The 21,551-nt window shown below is 33.5% G+C and overlaps 1 protein-coding gene across 1 annotated transcript; it reads right to left on the reverse strand.

Moving 5' to 3' along the window:
* Positions 1-264: 264 nt before the first annotated feature.
* On the reverse strand, positions 265-18,557 carry LOC100377505 (uncharacterized). The gene is made up of 11 exons (XM_006811554.3): positions 18,438-18,557; positions 15,895-15,978; positions 15,480-15,543; positions 15,288-15,380; positions 12,524-12,609; positions 10,469-11,420; positions 9,692-9,955; positions 5,728-7,029; positions 3,707-4,019; positions 2,383-2,438; positions 265-1,895 (listed from the first exon to the last, which is right to left on the reverse strand). The coding sequence occupies exons 1-11, from the start codon at positions 18,555-18,557 to the stop codon at positions 1,825-1,827; spliced, it is 3,405 nt and encodes a 1,134-aa protein (XP_006811617.1). The 3' UTR covers positions 265-1,824.
* Between the last annotated feature and the right edge of the window lie 2,994 nt (positions 18,558-21,551).

Raw genomic sequence — 21,551 nt, forward strand, 5'->3', positions numbered from 1 at the left:
ATACACCTGGTTACAACATCCAACCACAATTAAAATTCCTAAAGTTAATTAATATTTAATTAATTACATGGAACTCATGCTCATCAAGGATTGTTTTTGCATCTACTGCGTTAGTGACCACCTCAATATAATAACCACCTGCCTATAGTGACCACTAGAAGGCAGTCCCAAGGCATAACATGAGCAATCAGTACAATAACTGCCTATCCTAAGTGACCACACTTTCAGCAATACTTTTTGTGGAGACCAAAATAATAATTAGCATTTTGTGTATTGAACAATTTTCAATTATTCTAATCAAATTCTTATTTGATTTTGATTAACTCAAATAAATGTGTTTTTGTTGCAACAGTACCATCTCATTATTATCTGGATTGTATTATGTCAAATGTATGAGTTGGCAATCCATAAACAAATAATCCAACCTCTATATAAAGACCATATTAATGACGTTTTTTGGGTGGTTGTTATACACAGCTTTGACTCTAATTCAAAATAAATGTCTTTCCTGGATAAAGTAAAAGTAATTTTGTTGATGCAGAAACTTTATTTCAATTGATGCAAGTAGTATCTATATATCAAAATCATGGGTGTCAAAACGTAGTACTGGTACCACATAACATACATGTAGACTGGCGCAGTCGGGGCGATTAATTTGTTTTTGTAGTTTAAATAAAATAAAAAAATCGCGAAATGGAGGTGTTAGGGTGAAATCACCCTGACTGGTTTATTCTGCAGGAAATTCATTGCTATTAAATATTCATGAATTGCACGTATTATAATGAGGTGGGCGCGGAAATACGTGCATAATAAGGTCAACATGGTAAAGGTCACACTGCAGACCAAACAAGGCGGCACGTTGAAATTAGAGTTTGTCGTAGTTGTCGTAAATAGGCTTAGAATGTAGCATAGAAACTGTAAAACGTAGGTTTTAATGTAGTTTCTAGTCGTAGAATTAAAAAAAAATTCGGCTGACGTATTCTCGGTCAGAGGTCAGTTGAAGACGCTGAGATTGGCTTAGATGATTGTCAACTAGAACGCTCATTAACATATTTACCCGTTGAAAAATCGACAGGGCCATGCAGAATAAACCAGTCGGGGTGATTTCGCAGTTACAGGGGATCACACCTTCATTTCGCGAATTTTGTTTATTTTATTTAAATTACAAAAATTAATCGCCCCGACTGCGCCAGTCTACACATAACACTGCATTGGAGTAAAGTCAGTGTAGTACCTTAATAAAATTGGTTATATTCAATAGTAAGCTGGAGGAAATTTCCAACCTCGAGATAATACAAAAACAAAACATTTACATACTGTAAAGTTGTCTTAATATTTCAACCAAGGAGCATACAAAATAAGGATGTAGTTACAAATCCACAAAGATGGTGGTAAGTAATTTCCAATCATGGATCTGTATACTTTTACTGTTGAATTTCACAATCAATAATAACACCTAGCATAACATAAACATGCTAAAAAAAAAACTGTTTGCAATGATCTAAATAGCATTGCTGGATATTTATATGAACACACAAAAAAAGTTGAATACTGTTAAAGAAATAATATTTATCCGTGTGCATAGTTATAGTATCATACAAGTCTATATACAAATGTAGTATCATAGACTTGTTTTATTTTTTTTTAGAAAAGTTTTTATTTTTTGTTTTATTTTTTAGATTGTAGTTTTTTTTAAATTTCTTTCTGTAAGACCCTTTTTATCCTTTCCTAAGGATTTTATGCGTCTAATAAAAAAATATCAAATATCAATATGTAGCACCATATATATAATAATTTTCTCGTGGGTAGGAATGTGTTGTCTTTTTACATTGGGTTTCCTCCAGATTTAATCCAAAGCTTGTGTTCTTTCTTATGACGATCAGTCCAGTCTTTTACTGTTATATGAAGAAGATAGTGGGGGTCTCTGTTAATACATGTTTTATAGGGTACACATAAACTGCAACCAGTACAATAAAAACCAAAATGTCCACACATTTTAAATCACAGAATTAAAGAGGCCATGGATTATAAAAATATCAGCACAGTAAACAATATATTTGTTTAAGGGGGTGGGGTGGGAGTGTCCAAGGTGATATCAGTTACTGTGCACAGTGCAGTGACTTCTTTTTAACACTGTCCTATTTTTGTTTAGAGAAGTAGGGGGGAGGTTTAAATGTTAAACAAAGATTATGCTTGCTGTCACATCCACTAATGCTTCTAAACAGATCTTTTTTTCATAACAAATGGCTTTATATACACGTAATACACGTCCATTAAATGATTACAAGTCAAGCCTGCTTCAGAACCCAAAAATCCTAAACTGTTATTGAAATATATTAAAGGTACAATATCTTATCTGTAGAGTAAAACTTAAATACTCACCTTGGCAAATCCGACTACAATAGTATCTTGGTTGCTTCACATTTTGCTCTCTGCATCTATAATGTAATTCATATCATAGAGTCATGAAGATCTATAAACTAGATTTACGAATGATAGGAGTGTTGGAATTAGTTCCATAATCAAACTTGGTGACATTCCAATACAAAGTTACTGGTAATTTGTATTTTTCTTGACTCAAAATTACTGTACACAGTTGTTATGCAAAATGAGCCAATTGTCTTTATCAGCATTAAAATGAGAAGCTTTTTGGCTGATATAGCTCCGCTGTTTCAGATGCATAATGAGAAAGAAAAATCAATCAGTCTAGCCATCTTGAAAATAACAAGAATATCGGTATTCACTACAATGTGGAAGTTTTAGTTATCAACACTAAATGAATTAATTTGATAGACGAAGGAATCATATCAATCTGGAAATGATCCATTAAGGGCACCTAACATATAAAATATCAGAACAACCAGATTGGTGGTTTTCAAAAAGACATCAGAAATTATCAAAAAGAAAATCAACAAATCTGCAAGATGAACCCAAATCCAAGCCGTTTTTAATAGGAAAATAGCATTTTTACTAAAATTGACAGGAATATTAACTAGAATTAGAGAATATGGGTATCGTCAGATAAGGAACATATCTGACCCAAAGCGCAATCATATAAAATATCAAAGCAATTGGAATAGCCATTTTCAAAGATGTCCTAACAAAAGCGTTGAAGATATTGTCACAAAATGAATAAATTTAACTAAAGTGCTTACATATAAAATATCAAAGCACTTGGAATAAACATTTTTAAGAAGTTGAAAAGTTAGCAATTTGAAGATATTGACATGAAATGAACAAACTAGAGAACAATTAATGAAATGAATTATTAAAGAGAAGTTCACCAGAGGTACCGGTATATATTAAATATCAAAGCAATTGGAGACCACAATCACTTTTTTCAAAATAAGAGGAGAATATCACCATGAAATGACAAAATCTGAGCGAGGTTCACCTGAGGTAACTATATAATAAATATCAAAACAATCAGACTTTTCAAGAAAAAGTTGAAAATATCCCTTTCAGCAAAAATATTCATCACAATTAGAGAATGGATATCTGCATGAAATGAGTCAATCTGAGAGAGGGGCTACCCGAGGTAAATATATACATTTTTTCAAACAAATCGGATTTGTACTTTTCAGGAAGAAGTCGAAAATAGAAAAAGTTGATGTGGACACAGACAAAAAAATTAGTAATATGATAATATATTATCTACCGGTAATAATTATATTCTATTTGTTAATGAAACTACTATCTTCCTTACTTTTGGCACTTCTTGTAGTTTTTCAAGTAAGCTTCAACAGTACCACAACCAGAACACTTTTTCAATTTACTGTTGTTAACAGTAGTCGTGTCAGCACCAGTATCTTTTTTAGCACCACCTGCCCTTCTCCTTTCAATCTCTTCGTCCTCTCGTCTCATTTCTTCTTCAATCTTTCTAATTTCCGCACGTTTACTCATCATTGCATTCAACTCCTCGTCAGTTTCATCTGGTGGCACATTACCTTTCATTCTTGGCCCACAGATTTTTACTCCACTTTCTATGAGCTTGGACACACCGTCTGTGCTGAGGCCACCTAGTACGAAAAAATATGAACTGTAAAATAACTTTTCTTCTTTTTTCACACAAGTAAATGTATTACACAACACAACACAGCAAGTGAATAGGGCTTTACTCATTCAAGCTGCCAAACAAAAACAAGATATCTGGACCAGCCTATATAACAAGCAGACATAGCCAAACATATGATTGCTTTAATTGACATGCAAGAAATGACTGAAAGTGCCTAATCAGGTTAATTTGAATATTAAAACATGTATTTGAGTTTGCTGAACAATTAAAATCTTGAGTGTCACTTAAAAACATTATTAGATTATGACCTCACTTAGCTAGAGAACATTTATTTTGCTTTGTTTTCTATATTTTATTTGGATCTTTTTGAAAGAATTTTACTACTGATTGCATCCACACACTTCTCATAGTGAACATTCAATGAAAAGTGCCATACCTTCACAGGATTCTACTCAAAAGAGCCAATCTAATGTGGCAAAAAAACATAAAATCCCATGAATTTGGGAGTTACATGCCACACGTGGCAGACTGATTCAGAATGTCTCAAAGTACACCATCAATGGCAATAATCAGTCAAGGTTTGGACAATGAATTTTTCCGTTTCCTGACATTGCAATAAGACATGGAAACAATTACAATTAAGTATTGTTGAGCCAATGAGACAAAATAGTTATTGGATGAAAGTCATCACACAAAGACTGCCACTTGCGTTTGATGTGTTATTTTGTACTCGTATATCATGTACTTTAAGAGATCTTTAAGGTAGAATGCTGCGCATGCATTTTGGATGTACCGGTATACATTTTAGCATACCGGTATATTTTAGTGACAATATTTTTTGTCAAAATTTGTCAAATGTATGTGGTTTTCAATCAATCTGTGCATTTCAAGTGATCTGATATCTGGTGGACTGATGTGGATATCTAATGTTTACTTAGATTGCTAATCTGGTGGAATCAGTGGAAGGCTTGGTCTATCCCACAGTATTTTTAAGGCATAATTTAAATAACATGTAATAAACTATGAATAAAAACTGAAGCATGATAACGATAAATTGATGAAATGTCATTATGTACAAATACTGCACCCCCCTCACACACACACATTTTCTTCACTTGGCTAAAATTTAACAATGAGCATCACATAATCCTGAATGAACAATGATAACCCTACACCAATGACTTCATTATTTTAAATGAAATAAAATATATCTCTTGAACTTATTTACTAGGCCTCTACCCATTATACTCACTGTTCTACAGATTACAGATGGGTTCCAGCAAAGGAATCTATATATTGAGAAGTACATTCAATTTAAAACGAAATGTACAAACTGTAATAACATGCAACTAAAATCTTAGATTTGTTATATAACTGTGTCTTAAGATATGTGGTGTATAATCTTGAGTAACTTCAGTACATATATTTGCATAGAGGTTTAAAGCATGCCACTATACATTGTACACATATAATTAATGAATCTGGTTCGCAAATGCCATTTCTAGGTGCATTACAAGTGAGTGTGTTTTGGTTCTATATAACGTACATGTAGCAGAGGTGAGCAGGTGAATGATTATTGAAGTGAAGCAAGCCCAGTTATTATTATCCACCAACTAATAGAAAACTGCCACTACACACCAAAGCAGGAATAGGATAGGATGAGTAGCAATGCATTATGGGAGGATCAGCATTAGGCACAAACTGTTCAGTACCTGTCCTTTGTGCCTCCTCTTTTAGTTTGTGCAGTTGTTTCATAACGTCATTCATGGTGCCATTTTTCTCTTCATCTTCAGTGAACACACAGACCAGGTAAGGACGACTGTTTATTTCCTCTTCACTCCGTTGGACTTCCTTATCGAACCATTTGGCGAAATCGCGAGCCTCCACCCGAATTGGTTCGAATGAGCCATCATGCTTTAGATGTGAACCGGTAGCTTCCAATTTTTCCCTCCAGTTTGAGTCGGTAAATATACCCTCCCCTGATTTATCTGAAAGCACCCCGCTTGAACGTTGTACAACCAGATTTTTAATAGCTTTCCCTTTGAGGTTAGATGTTTTGCCCCGTGTGGCTACACTATCCACAATCTCTTTGACTCGTCCAGCTACAGGATCATCAGTCTCTACTTCATTGTTTTCATTTACTCCAGTCTCCTCTTTGTTGTTTTCATCAACTCCAGGTTCCACTTTTTTGTTTTCATTTACTTCTGGCTCTACACGTACTTTGCTTTTTTTAACTACTTCAGGCTCTACTTTGCTTTTTTCATCTACTCCAGGCTTCTTATTCGCTTGCATAGTTGAACCTTTACTAGTAAAATAGTTTTCTGGAATTTTTGTTTTTGATTGAAATATAAGAGTGGGAAGTTTTGTAGGATATGATGATGACGATAATGATGTCCTTTCCATTAGAAGTCTTCTTAGCATCTCCTTCTCTATTTCCTCATCATCTTTGTCTTTGCTGTTCTCTGATGTTTTCAAATTCTGACCTTTTGAAATATCCTTTCCATATTTATTCTTGAATTTATCACTCTGCTCTCTCTTCATTTTCAGATCCTTTTTCTTTTTATCCAATGCATCTTCGTCAACCTTTTCTCCATCTAGCCTCTTTGCATTTTGTGATAAAATTTCCTGTTCTAGATCTTCAATTTCCTTTTCAATTTGTTTTATCAACCTTTTTCTAAAAACTGATGCATCTTCTTGCTCTCGACAACAAGGACAAAGCTCTGGATCAGGATGCATGTGGTTGCGTTGCCCTTTTCCAATAGTATTTATCAAAGCATCTTCATATTCTGGATCTCCAGGACGGACAACTCTCACTGTTGCTGCACCAAATTTCTTGAATGTTTCACTAACGGCTCGCTCTAGTCTCGGCATGAAATCCTCTTCCTGCTGATCAATGGTAGTACCTCTACATAAACGCAGATCATCACTACAACCCCCATCCATGCGAATTGCAATTTCAGGTACATCTACATCAAGTCCATTCTCTCTGTCTTCTAAAGCTTTTTGAGCTGCGTCTACAGAAGAACAGCAAATAGTTAATATATCACCACCAATAATTAACTAATTTGATTGATTTATTTGAGAGAGCTACAATACAATAATCAAACAAGCCATGCATGGCACAGTCCCCGTTAGTTATCAAATTTGAGATATATAGTTATGTTTATAGTAATATAGCTGGAATATAACCATGTCAGGAATATGATTTTTTTAACATTAAAATGATTGACATTTGTATCTGATCCTCAAACAAGTACTTGTCCATATTGAGAGATATTGCTCTGGAACAGCATTCAAAATCAGCCATTTTGAATACATGTACCCCGGTATATATATATATAACATGATGTATAACGAATATATAAAATTTGAATATAATCAGTCAAAGTATTTAAAGTATGGCTCTAGAAGCCCAATCATTAAAACAAAATGGCCGCCAGTCAGCTATTTTGAATCCAATCTGAAAATAAAATGACATGCATCAGGAACCTGCAATGTCTAACGTGTGTTATAAGTTTGAACAAAATCCATCCATAAATGCAAGAAATGCTTGATATTCGAGGATTTTTTTAGCACAAAAATAGCACATTTTGAAAAAGATCATCAAACCAATATATCCGTATATCTGTGACATGATGTATAATGAATATTAAAACTTTGAACATAATCAGACAAAACAAGTCAGACATATGGGTCTGGAAACCCATTCATTAAAACAAAATGGCCACCAGACAGCCATTTTGAATCTGATCTGAAAAATAAAATGACATGCATCAGGAACCCGTAATGTCTAATGTATGTATCAAGTTTGAACGAAATCCATCCATAAATGCCAGAAATGCTTGATATTTGATGATTTTTTTAGTACAAAAATGACAACCATTCGACCATTTTGAATAGAATCGTCAAACTAATACATCTATGACATGATGTATAATGAATATTTAAAATTTGAACATAATCAGTCAAAACAATATATTGGAGATATGGCACAAGAACCACATTGATTAATACAAAATGGCCGCCAGTCGGCCATTTTGAATGTTATCTGAAAAACAAAATTATTTGCATCAAGGTCCCATAATGTCTAATGTATATACCAAGTTTGAGCAAAATCCATCTGTAAACAGCCGAGAAATGGTTGCTTTTTATGATTTTTTAGCACAAAAATGGCCGCCATTCAGCCATCTTGAATCAGATCGTAAAACAAAATGATGTGCATCAAGGTCCTATAATGTCCAACGTATATACAAGGTTTGAACAAAATCCATCTGTAAACAACCGGGAAATGCTCGATTTTGATGATTTTTAGCACAAAAATGGCCGCCATTCGGCCATCTTGAATCAGATCATGAAACAAATTGACGTGCATATGTATGATATCATGTATGATGTATGTGTGAAGTTTGATTGTGATTGGTCCAGGCATTTCTAAGATACAGGTCCGGACGCACGCACAGACGCACGCACGGAGGTCAAAACATAAGTCCCCGTTTTCGGACTGCGTCCGAACGGGGACTAATAAACAGAACACTGATACCAATACATCAACATGTATATTCTATTCTACTGTAAAACCATTTATTTTCACAATTTTGATGTTTTGAGCATATTCACTGTTTTTAATGTTCACAAATTTATCAGAAAAATATTGTTTTCTATTGTTATTTTTGCATGTTCACATGGTTTTTAATTTGGTGGCTTTCACTTATCAAATTTTTGACTTTTCACACTCAAAATATGATGTGAATCTTAACAAAATAAGCATCAAATTATGAAATAATATGTCCTACTTTAACTGAATCAGGCAATATATTCGTGAGAAATCAACAAGAACATGAATAAACAAGCAGCCTATCGGCTGAGATAGCTCCGCTGTTAGCAATGCACATTTCAATTAAAAAACTGAAGACATCATTAGAAAATGAACAATATGTATATTTTAAAAGCAATCGAAAATATCACTTTCTACCAAAAATGACAAAAATATTCACCAAAATTAGAGAATTGAAGATATCACGAAATGAACAAATCTCAGAAAGGTCTACATGTAGTATCTATATATGTAATATCAAAACAATTGAACTATTGGTTTTTAACAAGAAGTCGAAAATATCATCTTTTACCAAAAATTACAAAAATATTCACCAAAATTAGAGAATTGAAGATATCATCACAAAATGAACAAATCTGAGAGAGGTCCACATGTAGTACCTATATATGTAATATCAAAGCAATCGGACTTGCGGTTTTTAACAAGAAGTCGAAAATATCACTTTTTACCAAAAATGACAAAAATATTCACCAAAATTAGAGAATTGAAGATATCAACATGAAATGAACAAACCTAAGAGAGGTCTACCCAAGGTACATATACACCCTATCCAACAAATGGCCCTGGATACTTAATCAGAATTTAGCAATTTTGAGGACCAAAATGGCTACAAAATGATGATGAAAATTGATGTAAATATGCAAGTCATCAAACATGCTCTGTGAGTTGAGATTGAATGTGATCAGTCAAAACATGACAGGAAAATGGCTGCGGAACCCAGATAGTCCTCGATCAAAACAGGGATTAATTATAATCAGCTAATGTGGTTGACAATAACTGATGTCAAATCAACATTTACAAATATATAATACTATATAGCAATATTTTATAAAACTAAATACCAATCTGGGTTTTTAAGTTATCCTCTTCTTTCTTGGATCCTAACATTGTATACTCTTTCTTTTCAGATTTCATGCTTTCTCGCATCAAAGCGTTTATTTCTTTTTGTATTGCCTTTCTTTTTGCCTCTTTTTCCTCCTCTTCTCTACGCTTTATTTCTAATATATCCTCATCTTCTGATTTGGCCCACCATTTATAAAATTCCTCAACATGTCGTCGTTTCATGTATAAATCCTCTTCTGGTGTGTATACACCTTCTTTTAAATCTGAAATGAAATCAGTTTTTTACTGCCCATATGAATTATTGGTAAGAATTAACCTAAAACTAATATCTGAAACCGTATGGACCAAAATGGTTATAAAATTTAATGACAATTTCACAAAATGTAAAAATATTTTTTGAATGGCAAAAATATCTGGTAGTCAAAGGGTTAATACTAGGGAACTATGTAATGCTTTACTGTTTGTTGTTGTTTTTTGCGGGGCGGAGGTGGGTGGGTGGGTGTGGTATACTACTACTACTATATCATAGGTTGTGTTGTATAGACGTCCAGTTATACATCATGTATGAACAACACAAGCACCAAAAGAAGTAATAGTATAATGACAGGTCTTTTCAAAAGGAGAATGCTTTTACAGACATTTGATCCTAATGTAGTTTTCCTCAAAAAAGTAATAATTTATTTGCTATACATGTGTGTACCAATATGTACTAGCATGGAATTGTACACAACAAACCTTGTATTATATTTAGTAAGACCTACAAATATGCTACTTACGTAAGTTTTTTTTCTTCAATTTCCTCTGCTCTTCAACCTCCTTTTTAATTTTAACGTCCTGGACAGCTGCAGCCAATTCTATTTCTCGTTTTTTCTTGGCTTGTTTCAAGTACTCCTCTAATGTCATTTCAGATGACTCAACCTTTTCAGATTGCTCCTTTTGCTCCTTTTCATTACTACTATCTTCATTTTCTTCAGTAATTTTTCTTTTCATCTTTTGTTTGCTTTTCTTCTTATTGACATTTCCATTGCTGCTATTGCCATCACTGGGCGGTGTTGAATCGCCATTGCGCGTTGGTGAATTGTCTTTGTCTTTAGGTCTTGCGCCGAGCTTAGTATATTTCTGATCCTCCTCTGCATTCTCTCTACCCTCCCGCTTAGTCGTTCCGACACAAAGAGATATGCCACTGTCATTTGGTGACTCAAAATTAATCTTTTGTTGCTGAGTTACAACCACCTTATGTTTTTTCTTTTTTTTGACCCGCTTTGCACTTTTCCCCCCCTCAGGCTTTGTATCACGCCACCACGGCTCAGTAGCTCTACTGAGATCAATCAGCGTGCCATCCCCTTTGGGATCAACATACTGACTTATTTTCCCCTCAGAATCCATTCTCTTCTCATACAAATTACGCTTATACTCATCAAGATCTTTAAAAGTGTCAGCCCCCATTTCCCTTCGTTTATTTTGCTCATATAAAAATGTCAGAATTAATTTCTCCTCTTCTTTGTCTGAAATGACCCTATATGATTGGTTAGGACTAGCTAAATGCATTAACTCAGCAACGGTATTACTTTTTTGATCTTTTTTTGACCACTTGGGTCGAAGGTCCTCTTCTGTCGGTGGTGTGTAATAGTCTTCACCAGGAGACATGATATTCGCATCTAACCAAGCCCGTAAACAATTACATATAGAACCACCAAAACATAAATATAGAGGAAGTAATAAATAAACCTGAAAAAAAAAAAGATTTATTAATGATAATTTTCAAGGGGAATACAACAAGCAAGATGGAATCAGAGTGGTTTATAAACTGGAAACAAATATGATGACAAGAGAAATTGCATTACGGCACTTGAGACCATTAATTTTTTTTTCCGTTTACACTCGTTCGTTAAAGTCCAAGAAAGTGTTCAACATAAATATGATGTTGCTGGCATAAGATTTCAGGCAAAATGGACGTTAATTCAACACGTTTGATCAAATCACAAAATAACATAACATACAACATTACCTATGAGTATAATACTTCTGTACAGACTTTAAACTGAATCAGGGAAATGGACATGGAAATGAACATGAATAAAAATAAAATGGCCACTAGTCAGCCATTTTTGTTAAAATCTTTTTTTTGTGCACCTGTAACCAAAACTGCATGATTCTGATTATAGGTTGAATGAAATGGTCCTGTTCATCTATGAGAATTGGAAATAGAATTAACCCAATTTGATGACCTAAATGACCACCAGTCAAATGGTAAATAACCTAATTAATATGCACAAATTTATACCCAAATCAGATCTAGTGTTAGTAGCAGCGTATCTAGAAGCATACCAACTTGAATCCAGCAAGAGGCTTTTGAGATATCATTCAGATATCAGTGGAACAAAGTTTAAAATAGCTACACATACTGACAGACAGACATCAGTGCAATATTACCGTAACTCCTATTTTAAGGCGAGTCCACTCCAAGGCATACAATTACTTATATGAATGACTAGTCAGGGAAGAATGTATCTCAAGAGAAGCCATGAGACATGGAAATTGTGCATAACATGCCAAGCCCCCTGTATGCAGTGATGTACATAAAAGCTGATACACGTACTCGGTTACAAAAACCAGCTATACATTCAATATGACTGGCAACCGATATGTGCAATAGCATCTACAATAAATAAATTGTAAAACCAGCTATTTTCTGGTTCTTCGATCGGTATTCCACACAGTGTACAGTGGTGCGCGTCTTAGCAACGTACAATGCTCTGTAACATACATATGTAGCTCCGTCCGAGAATAAACAATTATATAGTACAGAACGTGCAGCAAAAAGAGCATACCTTTATATATGATGTCTTTTCTTTAGGATCACCGAAAAACCTACGAAAAACATCTCTTGTGTCTTTATGATAAAATGGATCTTTTGCTGAAAGAAAAGTACAAACATTTTAGAATTTAAAATCTATGAAAGTAGATGCATTCCTAGTATAGGGGATCACCATCTATTACTTGTTCATAGAGTTGGTTGACACAAGCGACATCATTGGTTAGTATTATCAATAAACTGCAGTTGAAGATGAGTAAATAATACATACTATGATGCTACGAGTATCAACCAACTCCAAGCATCAACACAACAGAAAAATCATTAATTCACTCACAAATCATATGCTAATTATGGTAATTAGGTGTGACAGACATGCAACATAGGCGGTGCACTTGCAGCTATGGTTGCCATCAGTCTTCAAAATGAGGCGAGAAATATTACCATTATTAGCAATATTTTTTTTCAAAATAAAATCATTATTACGAGTTAGTGCATCATGCGAGTAATTGTACTCATCCAGTTTGAAATTTGCATATTGCAGCAATAAATACAGTACTGATGCATGGTTTGGTTTTTCTCTCTTTTGCGTACTGTTCAAGCACACACAGACTGATGAAATTTATCATACATATCTCTCTGCATATCTAATAGTGATATTTCACACTAGACATCACCACCATGAACAGGTCAAAGTTGAACATCGTTTGGCATACCACACTGCACAGCGTGGTGCCAGGTGGTATTTGTGATTTGAAAAAATTATAAGTAATAAAACCCCAGAGGCATTGCCCCTGTCAAAATATATGTGTCAAGTTTGGCGACAATCAGTCTAGGCATGTCAGAGAACAGCATCATAAAAAACAAATCAAAGAAAGCTTAGAAAGAACTCTCGTGTGCTGAGAGTATTGAAGACACATTAAAAATTAATTCAAAATTACTTGTACATGAGATATTGATGGAAAAGCTGACAACTAATTATGTAATTCAGGTAACTAATATGAACAGAACAGAACAAAAAAATTATGAATTATCATGCTAATTAGAGAATTAATATTAATCAAAATTAATCAGGCCTGTCTATTGTCCTAGAGCATTTATGTACCAAATTTTATTCAAATGTGATGATCAGTAATTGAGATATTAGTGTTAATTAATTATGTTAATTAGGTGATTAATAAGCATAAATACTTACCAAAAACTAATTGGGTTTCTGCATAGTTCTCTTTAAAAGTTTCATTAAAATCCAATTTGTGGTTTTTTATATATCAGTGGAACATTATGCAAATTAGGTAATTAATATCCAATTAAAACTAATCAGGTGTCTGCATAATTCTAGAAGATCTATGTAGCAAGTCTCATTGAAATATGATGATTACTACTTGATATATCAAAAGCAGAAAATTAATTAATTATGCAAATTAGGTAATTAATATGTACTCATATTACCCTAAAAACTATCAGGTCTGTGCAGTGTCCAATGACATCTATGTACCAAATTTTATTGAAATGTGATGATTACTAGTTGAAATACCAAAAGCTGAAAATTAATTAATTATGTAAATTAGCTAATTAATATACATGTATACTGATATTACCCTAAAAACTATCAGGTCTGTGCAGTGTCCTATGACATCTATGTACCAAATTTCATTGAAATGTGATTACTACTTGAAATATCAAAAGCTGAATATTAATTAATTATGCAATATGCTAGTTAATATATACTGATATTACCTTAAAAACTATCTAGTCTGTGCAGTGTCCTATGACATCTATGTACCAAATTTCATTGAAATGTGATGATTACTACTTGAAATATCAAAAGCTGAAAATGAATTAATTATGCTAATTAGGTAATTAATATGTACTGATATTACCCGAAAAACTATCAGGTCTGTGCAGTGTCTTATGACATATATGTCCCAAGTGTCATTGAAATGTGATGATTACTACTTGAAATATTAAAAGCTGAAAATTAATTAATTATGCAAATTAGCTAATTAATATATACTGATATTACCCTAAAAACTATCTGGTTTGTGCAGTGTTCTATGACATCTATGTACCAAGTTTTATTGAAATGTGATGATTAGTACTTGAGATATCAGTGGAAAAGCCGAAAATTTATTAATCATTATGCAAATTAGGTAATTAATATTGCACAGATTTTTACCCAAAACTAATCAAATCTGCGCATTAGTTTGGAGCATCTGTGTGCCAAGTTTCATCAAAATCCAATGAGTGGTTCTTTAGATATCAGTGGAACAGTCATGGAACAGCTAAAAATCAGCTAATTATCATGCAAATTAGGTAATTAATATGCATGGATTTTTACCAAAACCTAATCAAATCTGCGCATTGGCCCAGAGCATCTATGCACCAAGTTTCATAAAAAATCAATGTATGGTTCTTGAGATATCAGTGGAACAGACGAACACACACACACATACACACACACACACACACAGACACACTAACTGCAAAGACTCCCTTTTTGTGCTTCGCACACGGGAGTCAAAAAGGCCACTATTCAGCTGTTTTGAATCTGATCTGAGAAACAAAATAACATGCATCAAGTTTTGATAAGTTTGAATTATGTACTAAATTGAATGAAATCTGTCCCTGCATGACCAAGATAAGACCCTGCATGATCGATCAGTTCTGAAATGGCAGAAATATTTTATTTGAATGCGTTTTTATGTACACATACCAGTAAACATAATCATTCACAACCGTTTGAAAATACTGTATTCAAATTAGCAAGACAATGTACTTACAATAAGAACTAGACTCCAGACCTCCAAGACTATGTTTATTTTGTGCTAATATAGCTGTATCTAAAACAAGACTTTTAGCTGTATTTACTTTTCCTGAAAAAAAATAAAAAATACATGTTTGCATGTCAACACTGGCATTTCCCATTGTATTTTATCACACTGTGTCAAACCCAGCAAATTATCGACTCTTACCTTTAACAAATTCATGTTTTAAAAATTCAAACGCATCATCAATAAACACTTCATACTGTTCACTCTAAAATACAAAATAGAAAACTCATTTAATTGAAATGTTAAAATAGTATGTATATGCATTATGATTAAATAATGGACCACATATGCAATCTCAATACTGACGATTCAACTGCAGTGTTAAAAATTTTAAAAAATGATATTAATAAATCATATGTATCAAACAGGCATTTGAGTGAGATTTAATGGAAAACAAAATCAATATTGATCATAAGCATTTCACAGGAACATTTTTATGTGTTAAATGAATTTGTTTCACTTTACCTAGTTAAGCAGAAAACCTACACATTAATCTAGGACAAGAAAACATGGTGTACTTATTTTAATACAGATCAATTCAAATCGGTTAACCTACCTTAACAGGGAATTCTTTGAGAACACCATAATTAATTGAAAACCCTCTAAGACACAAAATAAATCTTTCCCAAAATATTCGACCCTGTATAAATAAATCAAAAACAGAGATATATGAACATATACAAGTGGCAATATTACAATAATCAAAACGAATTTACTATAGTTGCTATCAGTATATGGGAAATCTGTTTTGAATACAAACAAGCAGCCTCTCGGCTGAGATAGCTCCGCTGTTAGCAATGCACATTTCAATTAAAGAACAGAAGATATCATTAGAAAATGAACAATATGTATAGTATCAAAACAATCAGACTTGCGGTTTTCAACAAGAAGTGGAAAATATCACTTTTTACCAAAAATTACAAAAATATTCACCAAAATTAGAGAATTAAAGATATCATTACAAAATAAACAAATCTGAGAGAGGTCCACATGTAGTACCTATATATGTAATATCAAAGCAATTGGACTTGCGGTTTTCAACAAGAAGTCGAAAATATCACTTTTTAGCAAAAATGACAAAAATATTCACCAAAATTAGAGAATTGAAGATATCATCATGAAATGAACAAATCTGAGAGAGGTCTACCCAAGGTACATATACACCAAGTATCAAAGCATTCAAGCTTGTAGTTTTCAAGAAGAAGTTGAAAGAGTAAAACATTGACACGGCAGCGTTCTCCCCAGGAATTCAAACCACCGTGACGACATAATTTGCATATCATTTGCATAATAATAGAAATTGACAAAAGCACATTTACACCCACACAATAAACAACATATATTTAAAAAACAAAGTGGCAGATATTTATTTGCTTCACACAGTGTTATAAACACTTTTATTTTGGGCACTTTTGTAATATTAATGAGCTCCGTCACAGTGCAAATATATTTTTTTTTGGAGTCAAAATATTACGTTTCACAATTTAGAAGAGTTTGAATTTAAAAATTTAACATTCTCGAAATGCAAATGCTGCAGACTAAAAAGAAACAAATAAATTGTAAAAAGTTAAATGAAACTAATTTGAAACCTTTGAGCCAGGATTATGTTCACGACTTTCATGATCTTATTTACTACAAAATTCTCCTTCAAAAAATCGACCACGTAATCATTTGGTGGATTGCTGGTTATTATTCCGACCAACAGCTTCTACAACGAACAAATAACACTTCCAAACGATCATCAAAATTACGACGTGACATAACTTACTTTGCGATGTTATACACCGGTTATACCAATAATTCCTCTTACTTGGTTATGATGCCATGAAAAAATTAAATACTTCTTTTTTTATATGAGAAAAACATAAAATTTGAACTAGTTTTATCGGGAGAAGTTATTTTTGATCACTCGATCACTTCGATGAAAAACACAGACCCGCCATGATAGTTATGACGCATTAGTTGACCGACATGTGTCCTTTGACCCGGTGGGTCAAAAACGCCATTTAACGAATCAGAATGCCGCATGGTAATGCCGGTAGAACCCGAAGTTTTCCGAATGATAGTGATCATAAAAATTACATTACGGAAGTAAAGCGATGTCGTAGCACGATGTGTTGGTATGAATTTCAGATGAAAACTGCATGATGGTTTTCGAAAGAGGTGATTAGAAATTTTTAAAAGGTAAAAGAAGTCTTGAAAGAAGGGTTTTTACATGATTCACGATGATAACAGTTCAAATGTATTTTACCCAATCACACAAGTAACACGTTGTTTTTTCTTGAGTAGCGTAAACTGATCGTGAACTCCGCTTTGCCCATGTTACATGAGGTGGAATTGATTTTGAAAGAATTTTAGCTTTCAATCAAAAGACTGCGTCTATCATCAGAAAGTAGTAACTTACAAACAAAGAGGTGCTAATTTTACAAAATTGACTTGTATTGTTCAATCGCGGTCTATTGTTTACAAATTATTGTCCACGACTGGCAGGATGCGTGTCAGTCGGTACGTAAGTATAATAACAATATGGCAATAGTCCTGGTCGGAAGCGTTTCCGTGGTGGTCGCTAATTTTGAGTGCCGGTCGGGCCGACCAGCGTGACGAGATCCCCAATGAAAAAAGCACTGTGACGGTCTTGCTAATCACCGTGGTGGTGTCAGACCGGTGTGGTGGCAAATCGAAGCACTGTGGCGGGACCGCCACGCTGTTTACATCCTGGGGAGAACACTGCACGGACGACGACGATGGACAATCACTCATATGATAAGCTCCGCTCGACAAAGTCGACAGTGGAGCTAAAAAAGAAACCAAGTTGATAATTTTCTGATTCTTTCAAAACAATGAAATAATTCTAAATGTTCTCAGTCAACTCACTGGGATTATCTTAAATCTAAGAAATTCAGTGTGGCATAAAAAATCTTGTGTATACAAACAGCTCTGTTGAGCTGGGAATTCCTATTCCTTAAAAATATTTGCTAAATGGAAATTGATTTTGTGAAGAACATGCCATTGTTGAAATACATATGTGTATTTACAGCAACTGGAAATCTAAGCTACATTACAATAGAGTACCCTCGGTACACAAATTGACTGACTTACTTGATCTTCCCACATTCGTTTGAATGTCTCTGTGTGTTTTTTGAAAAAATAATACTCAGAACCGCCTATCTCAGTAGCAAACAGACCAATGTCATGAGCGTTTAGTTTAATCTTCCTCATTTTGGACAGCCAGTAGGATGAAGCCAATACCTTACAGGATTAAAGAAAGAAAAGCTAGTTTAGTTTAATAGTTTAATGTACATAGCCAGGGAAGTACATGGTATATATATGTGCTACATTGTCATGTATCAAACACATTTTTTTAAGGACACATCATCAACTGATAATCTCCATAGATAGCTGAAATGAATGAAAAACAATATCAGATGGTTTTGTGTCATGGATGTTCAATACAGTTTGCATACAGGCTCTGCAAGTTCAAATATAGGCTTGATTGAGGGCAAATATGAAGCTAATTTATTTTAGTTTATATCTCAAATATATTTTTTTCTTCACGGATCTATTTTCTCATATGTATAAAGATTTATTTCAAAAAATGTTCAAATATTAGAAAAAATTAAATATGGCAGATAATAAAATGAGCAACTTCAAAGTTTTGAATTGTGGGTAGAAAAGAGCCGCAAATAACTGATAAATTGTAAAGTCTGTTTTAGCATTCCAGAAAGTTTTGTTGCTAGCTAGATTCGTTTAAGTGGCCAAATGGTGACCTACATATCTTTTTAAAATGCCATTCATTAAAGGTAATCACCATGGCTACCAAATTATAGTTTTCATCACAAGTTTGACACATGCATCAAATATTAAATTCCTTCAATTAAATGTATACATTTACCGGTATATTATTTCAACACAATTATAGTTACTGTAAAATAATTTATTTTCACTTGGAATTAATTTTCACTATTTTTGCTGAAGGAATGATTCAGTGAAAATAAAATCCAGTGAATATACCTTTTTTCCTATATTTTACATTCAACTCATCCAAATCGTCTTTTCAGCGAAAATTAATTCCAGCTAAAATAAAAAAATTTACAGCAACTAGCCTAATCAATATGTTATAAAACATGTACATAGCCAAAGTCCACCTTTATGCATGGGCAAAAAGTCTGGGACTGGATCAGATAAGTTCACTGAAAGTTCTGAGGCAGAAACTTTCTACATTCCTGATCCTGAGGCAATAATGAATTCACAATAGTTTTCATGCCATGCTACTACTAGTACTGTATATAGTCAAGTTAATTTGTTGTGAGACAGTCTACAACAAGCAGCCTATCGGCTGAGATAGCTCCGCTGTTAGCAATGCACATTTCAATTAAAGAACTGAAGACATCATTAGAAAATGAACAATATGAATAGTATCAAAGCAATCGGACTTACAGTTTTTAACAAGAAGTCGAAAATATCACTTTTTACCAAAAATGACAAAAATATTCACCAAAATTAGAGAATTAAAGATATCATTACAAAATGAACAAATCTGAGAGAGGTCCACATGTAGTACCTATATATGTAATATCAAAGCAACCGGACTTACAGTTTTCAACAAGAAGTATCACTTTTTACCAAAAATGACAAAAATATTCACCAAAATTAGAGAACTGAAGATATCATCACAAAATGAACAAATCTGCGAAAGGTCTACATGTAGTATCTATATATGTAATATCAAAGCAATTGATCTATTGGTTTTTAACAAGAAGTCGAAAATATCACTTTTTACCAAAAATTACAAAAATATTCACCAAAATTAGAGAATTGAAGATATCATTACAAAATGAACAAATCTGAGAGAGGTCCACATGTAGTACCTATATATGTAATATCAAAGCAATCGGACTTGCGGTTTTTAACAAGAAGTCGAAAATATCACTTTTTACCAAAAATGACAAAAATATTCACCAAAATTAGAGAATTAAAGATATCATTACAAAATGAACAAATCTGAGAGAGGTCCACATGTAGTACCTATATATGTAATATCAAAGCATTTGCACTTGCGGTTTTTAACAAGAAGTCGAAAATATCACTTTTTACCAAAAATGACAAAAATATTCACCAACATTAGAGAATTGAAGATATCAACATGAAATGAACAAACCTAAGAGAGGTCTACCCAAGGTACATATACACCAAGTATCAAAGCATTCAGGCTTGTAGTTTTCAAGAAGAAGTCGAAAAAGTAAAACATTGACACGGCAGCGTTCTCCCCAGGAATTCAAACCACCGTGACGACATAATTTGCATATCATTTGCATAATAATAGAAATTGACAAAAGCACATTTACACCCACACAATAAACAACATATATTTAAAAAACAAAGTGGCAGACGGACGACGACGACGGACGACGACGGACAATCACTCATATGATAAGCTCCGCTCGACAAAGTCGACAGCGGAGCTAAAAAATGAATGTACATGCACGAGAATTTCACACCTTTCAGAGATTCCAACAAGGAAGTAAATGTTAATGAAATGCTTGAATTAACTGGAGACTGGTTATGGATTAACTTTGAACACCACTTTGTTTTTCTTTTTGTTTATGGAATATAATTTTGCTCAAGATAACATGTTTGATATTCCATAATGTGGATATTCTTAGGGAAATGTTGTACTGCCTTTAGGGTTCAAAGGTTGTGATTTCTTTGGCAACGCAAAAATCCATAGAATGTTTTAATGTACGTGAGTAACTAACTATGGAATAATAAAATAAAATGAAAAGAAAGCTTCAAAATAACATGAAAATGTTTGGTAATCCAGAACCTCAAAGGATAATGTATCGAGGCAGGATGTAGGCAGGGCAATATAAGGCTTGATCCGGGAATGAGAAACGATTCCCTTTGGTAAGCTCCGAGAGACAACATTCAACATGATACAGACTGGCACGCAAGAGCACACATTTTTCCTTACTTTACCTAACATGCATGTAAGATTCGAAATCTACTGTATGGATGAATATACCGACTACAACCCACCTGGTGCTTAGAAGATTCAGTATGACAATAAACAAGAAGAAACTTGATTATTTACAAAAGTACAGAAGACAGCCCTGTTGATCACGTGACAATGACACACTTGTATATTCGTAAACTTGTGTTCGTGAAATATATAATTATATCAATCAACCAAAAATGTATTAGAAATTGTTTTGT

Source organism: Saccoglossus kowalevskii, chromosome 3, assembly GCF_978046115.1.
Source record: "Saccoglossus kowalevskii chromosome 3, keSacKowa6.1, whole genome shotgun sequence".
In the NCBI taxonomy this organism is placed as follows: domain Eukaryota; kingdom Metazoa; phylum Hemichordata; class Enteropneusta; family Harrimaniidae; genus Saccoglossus; species Saccoglossus kowalevskii.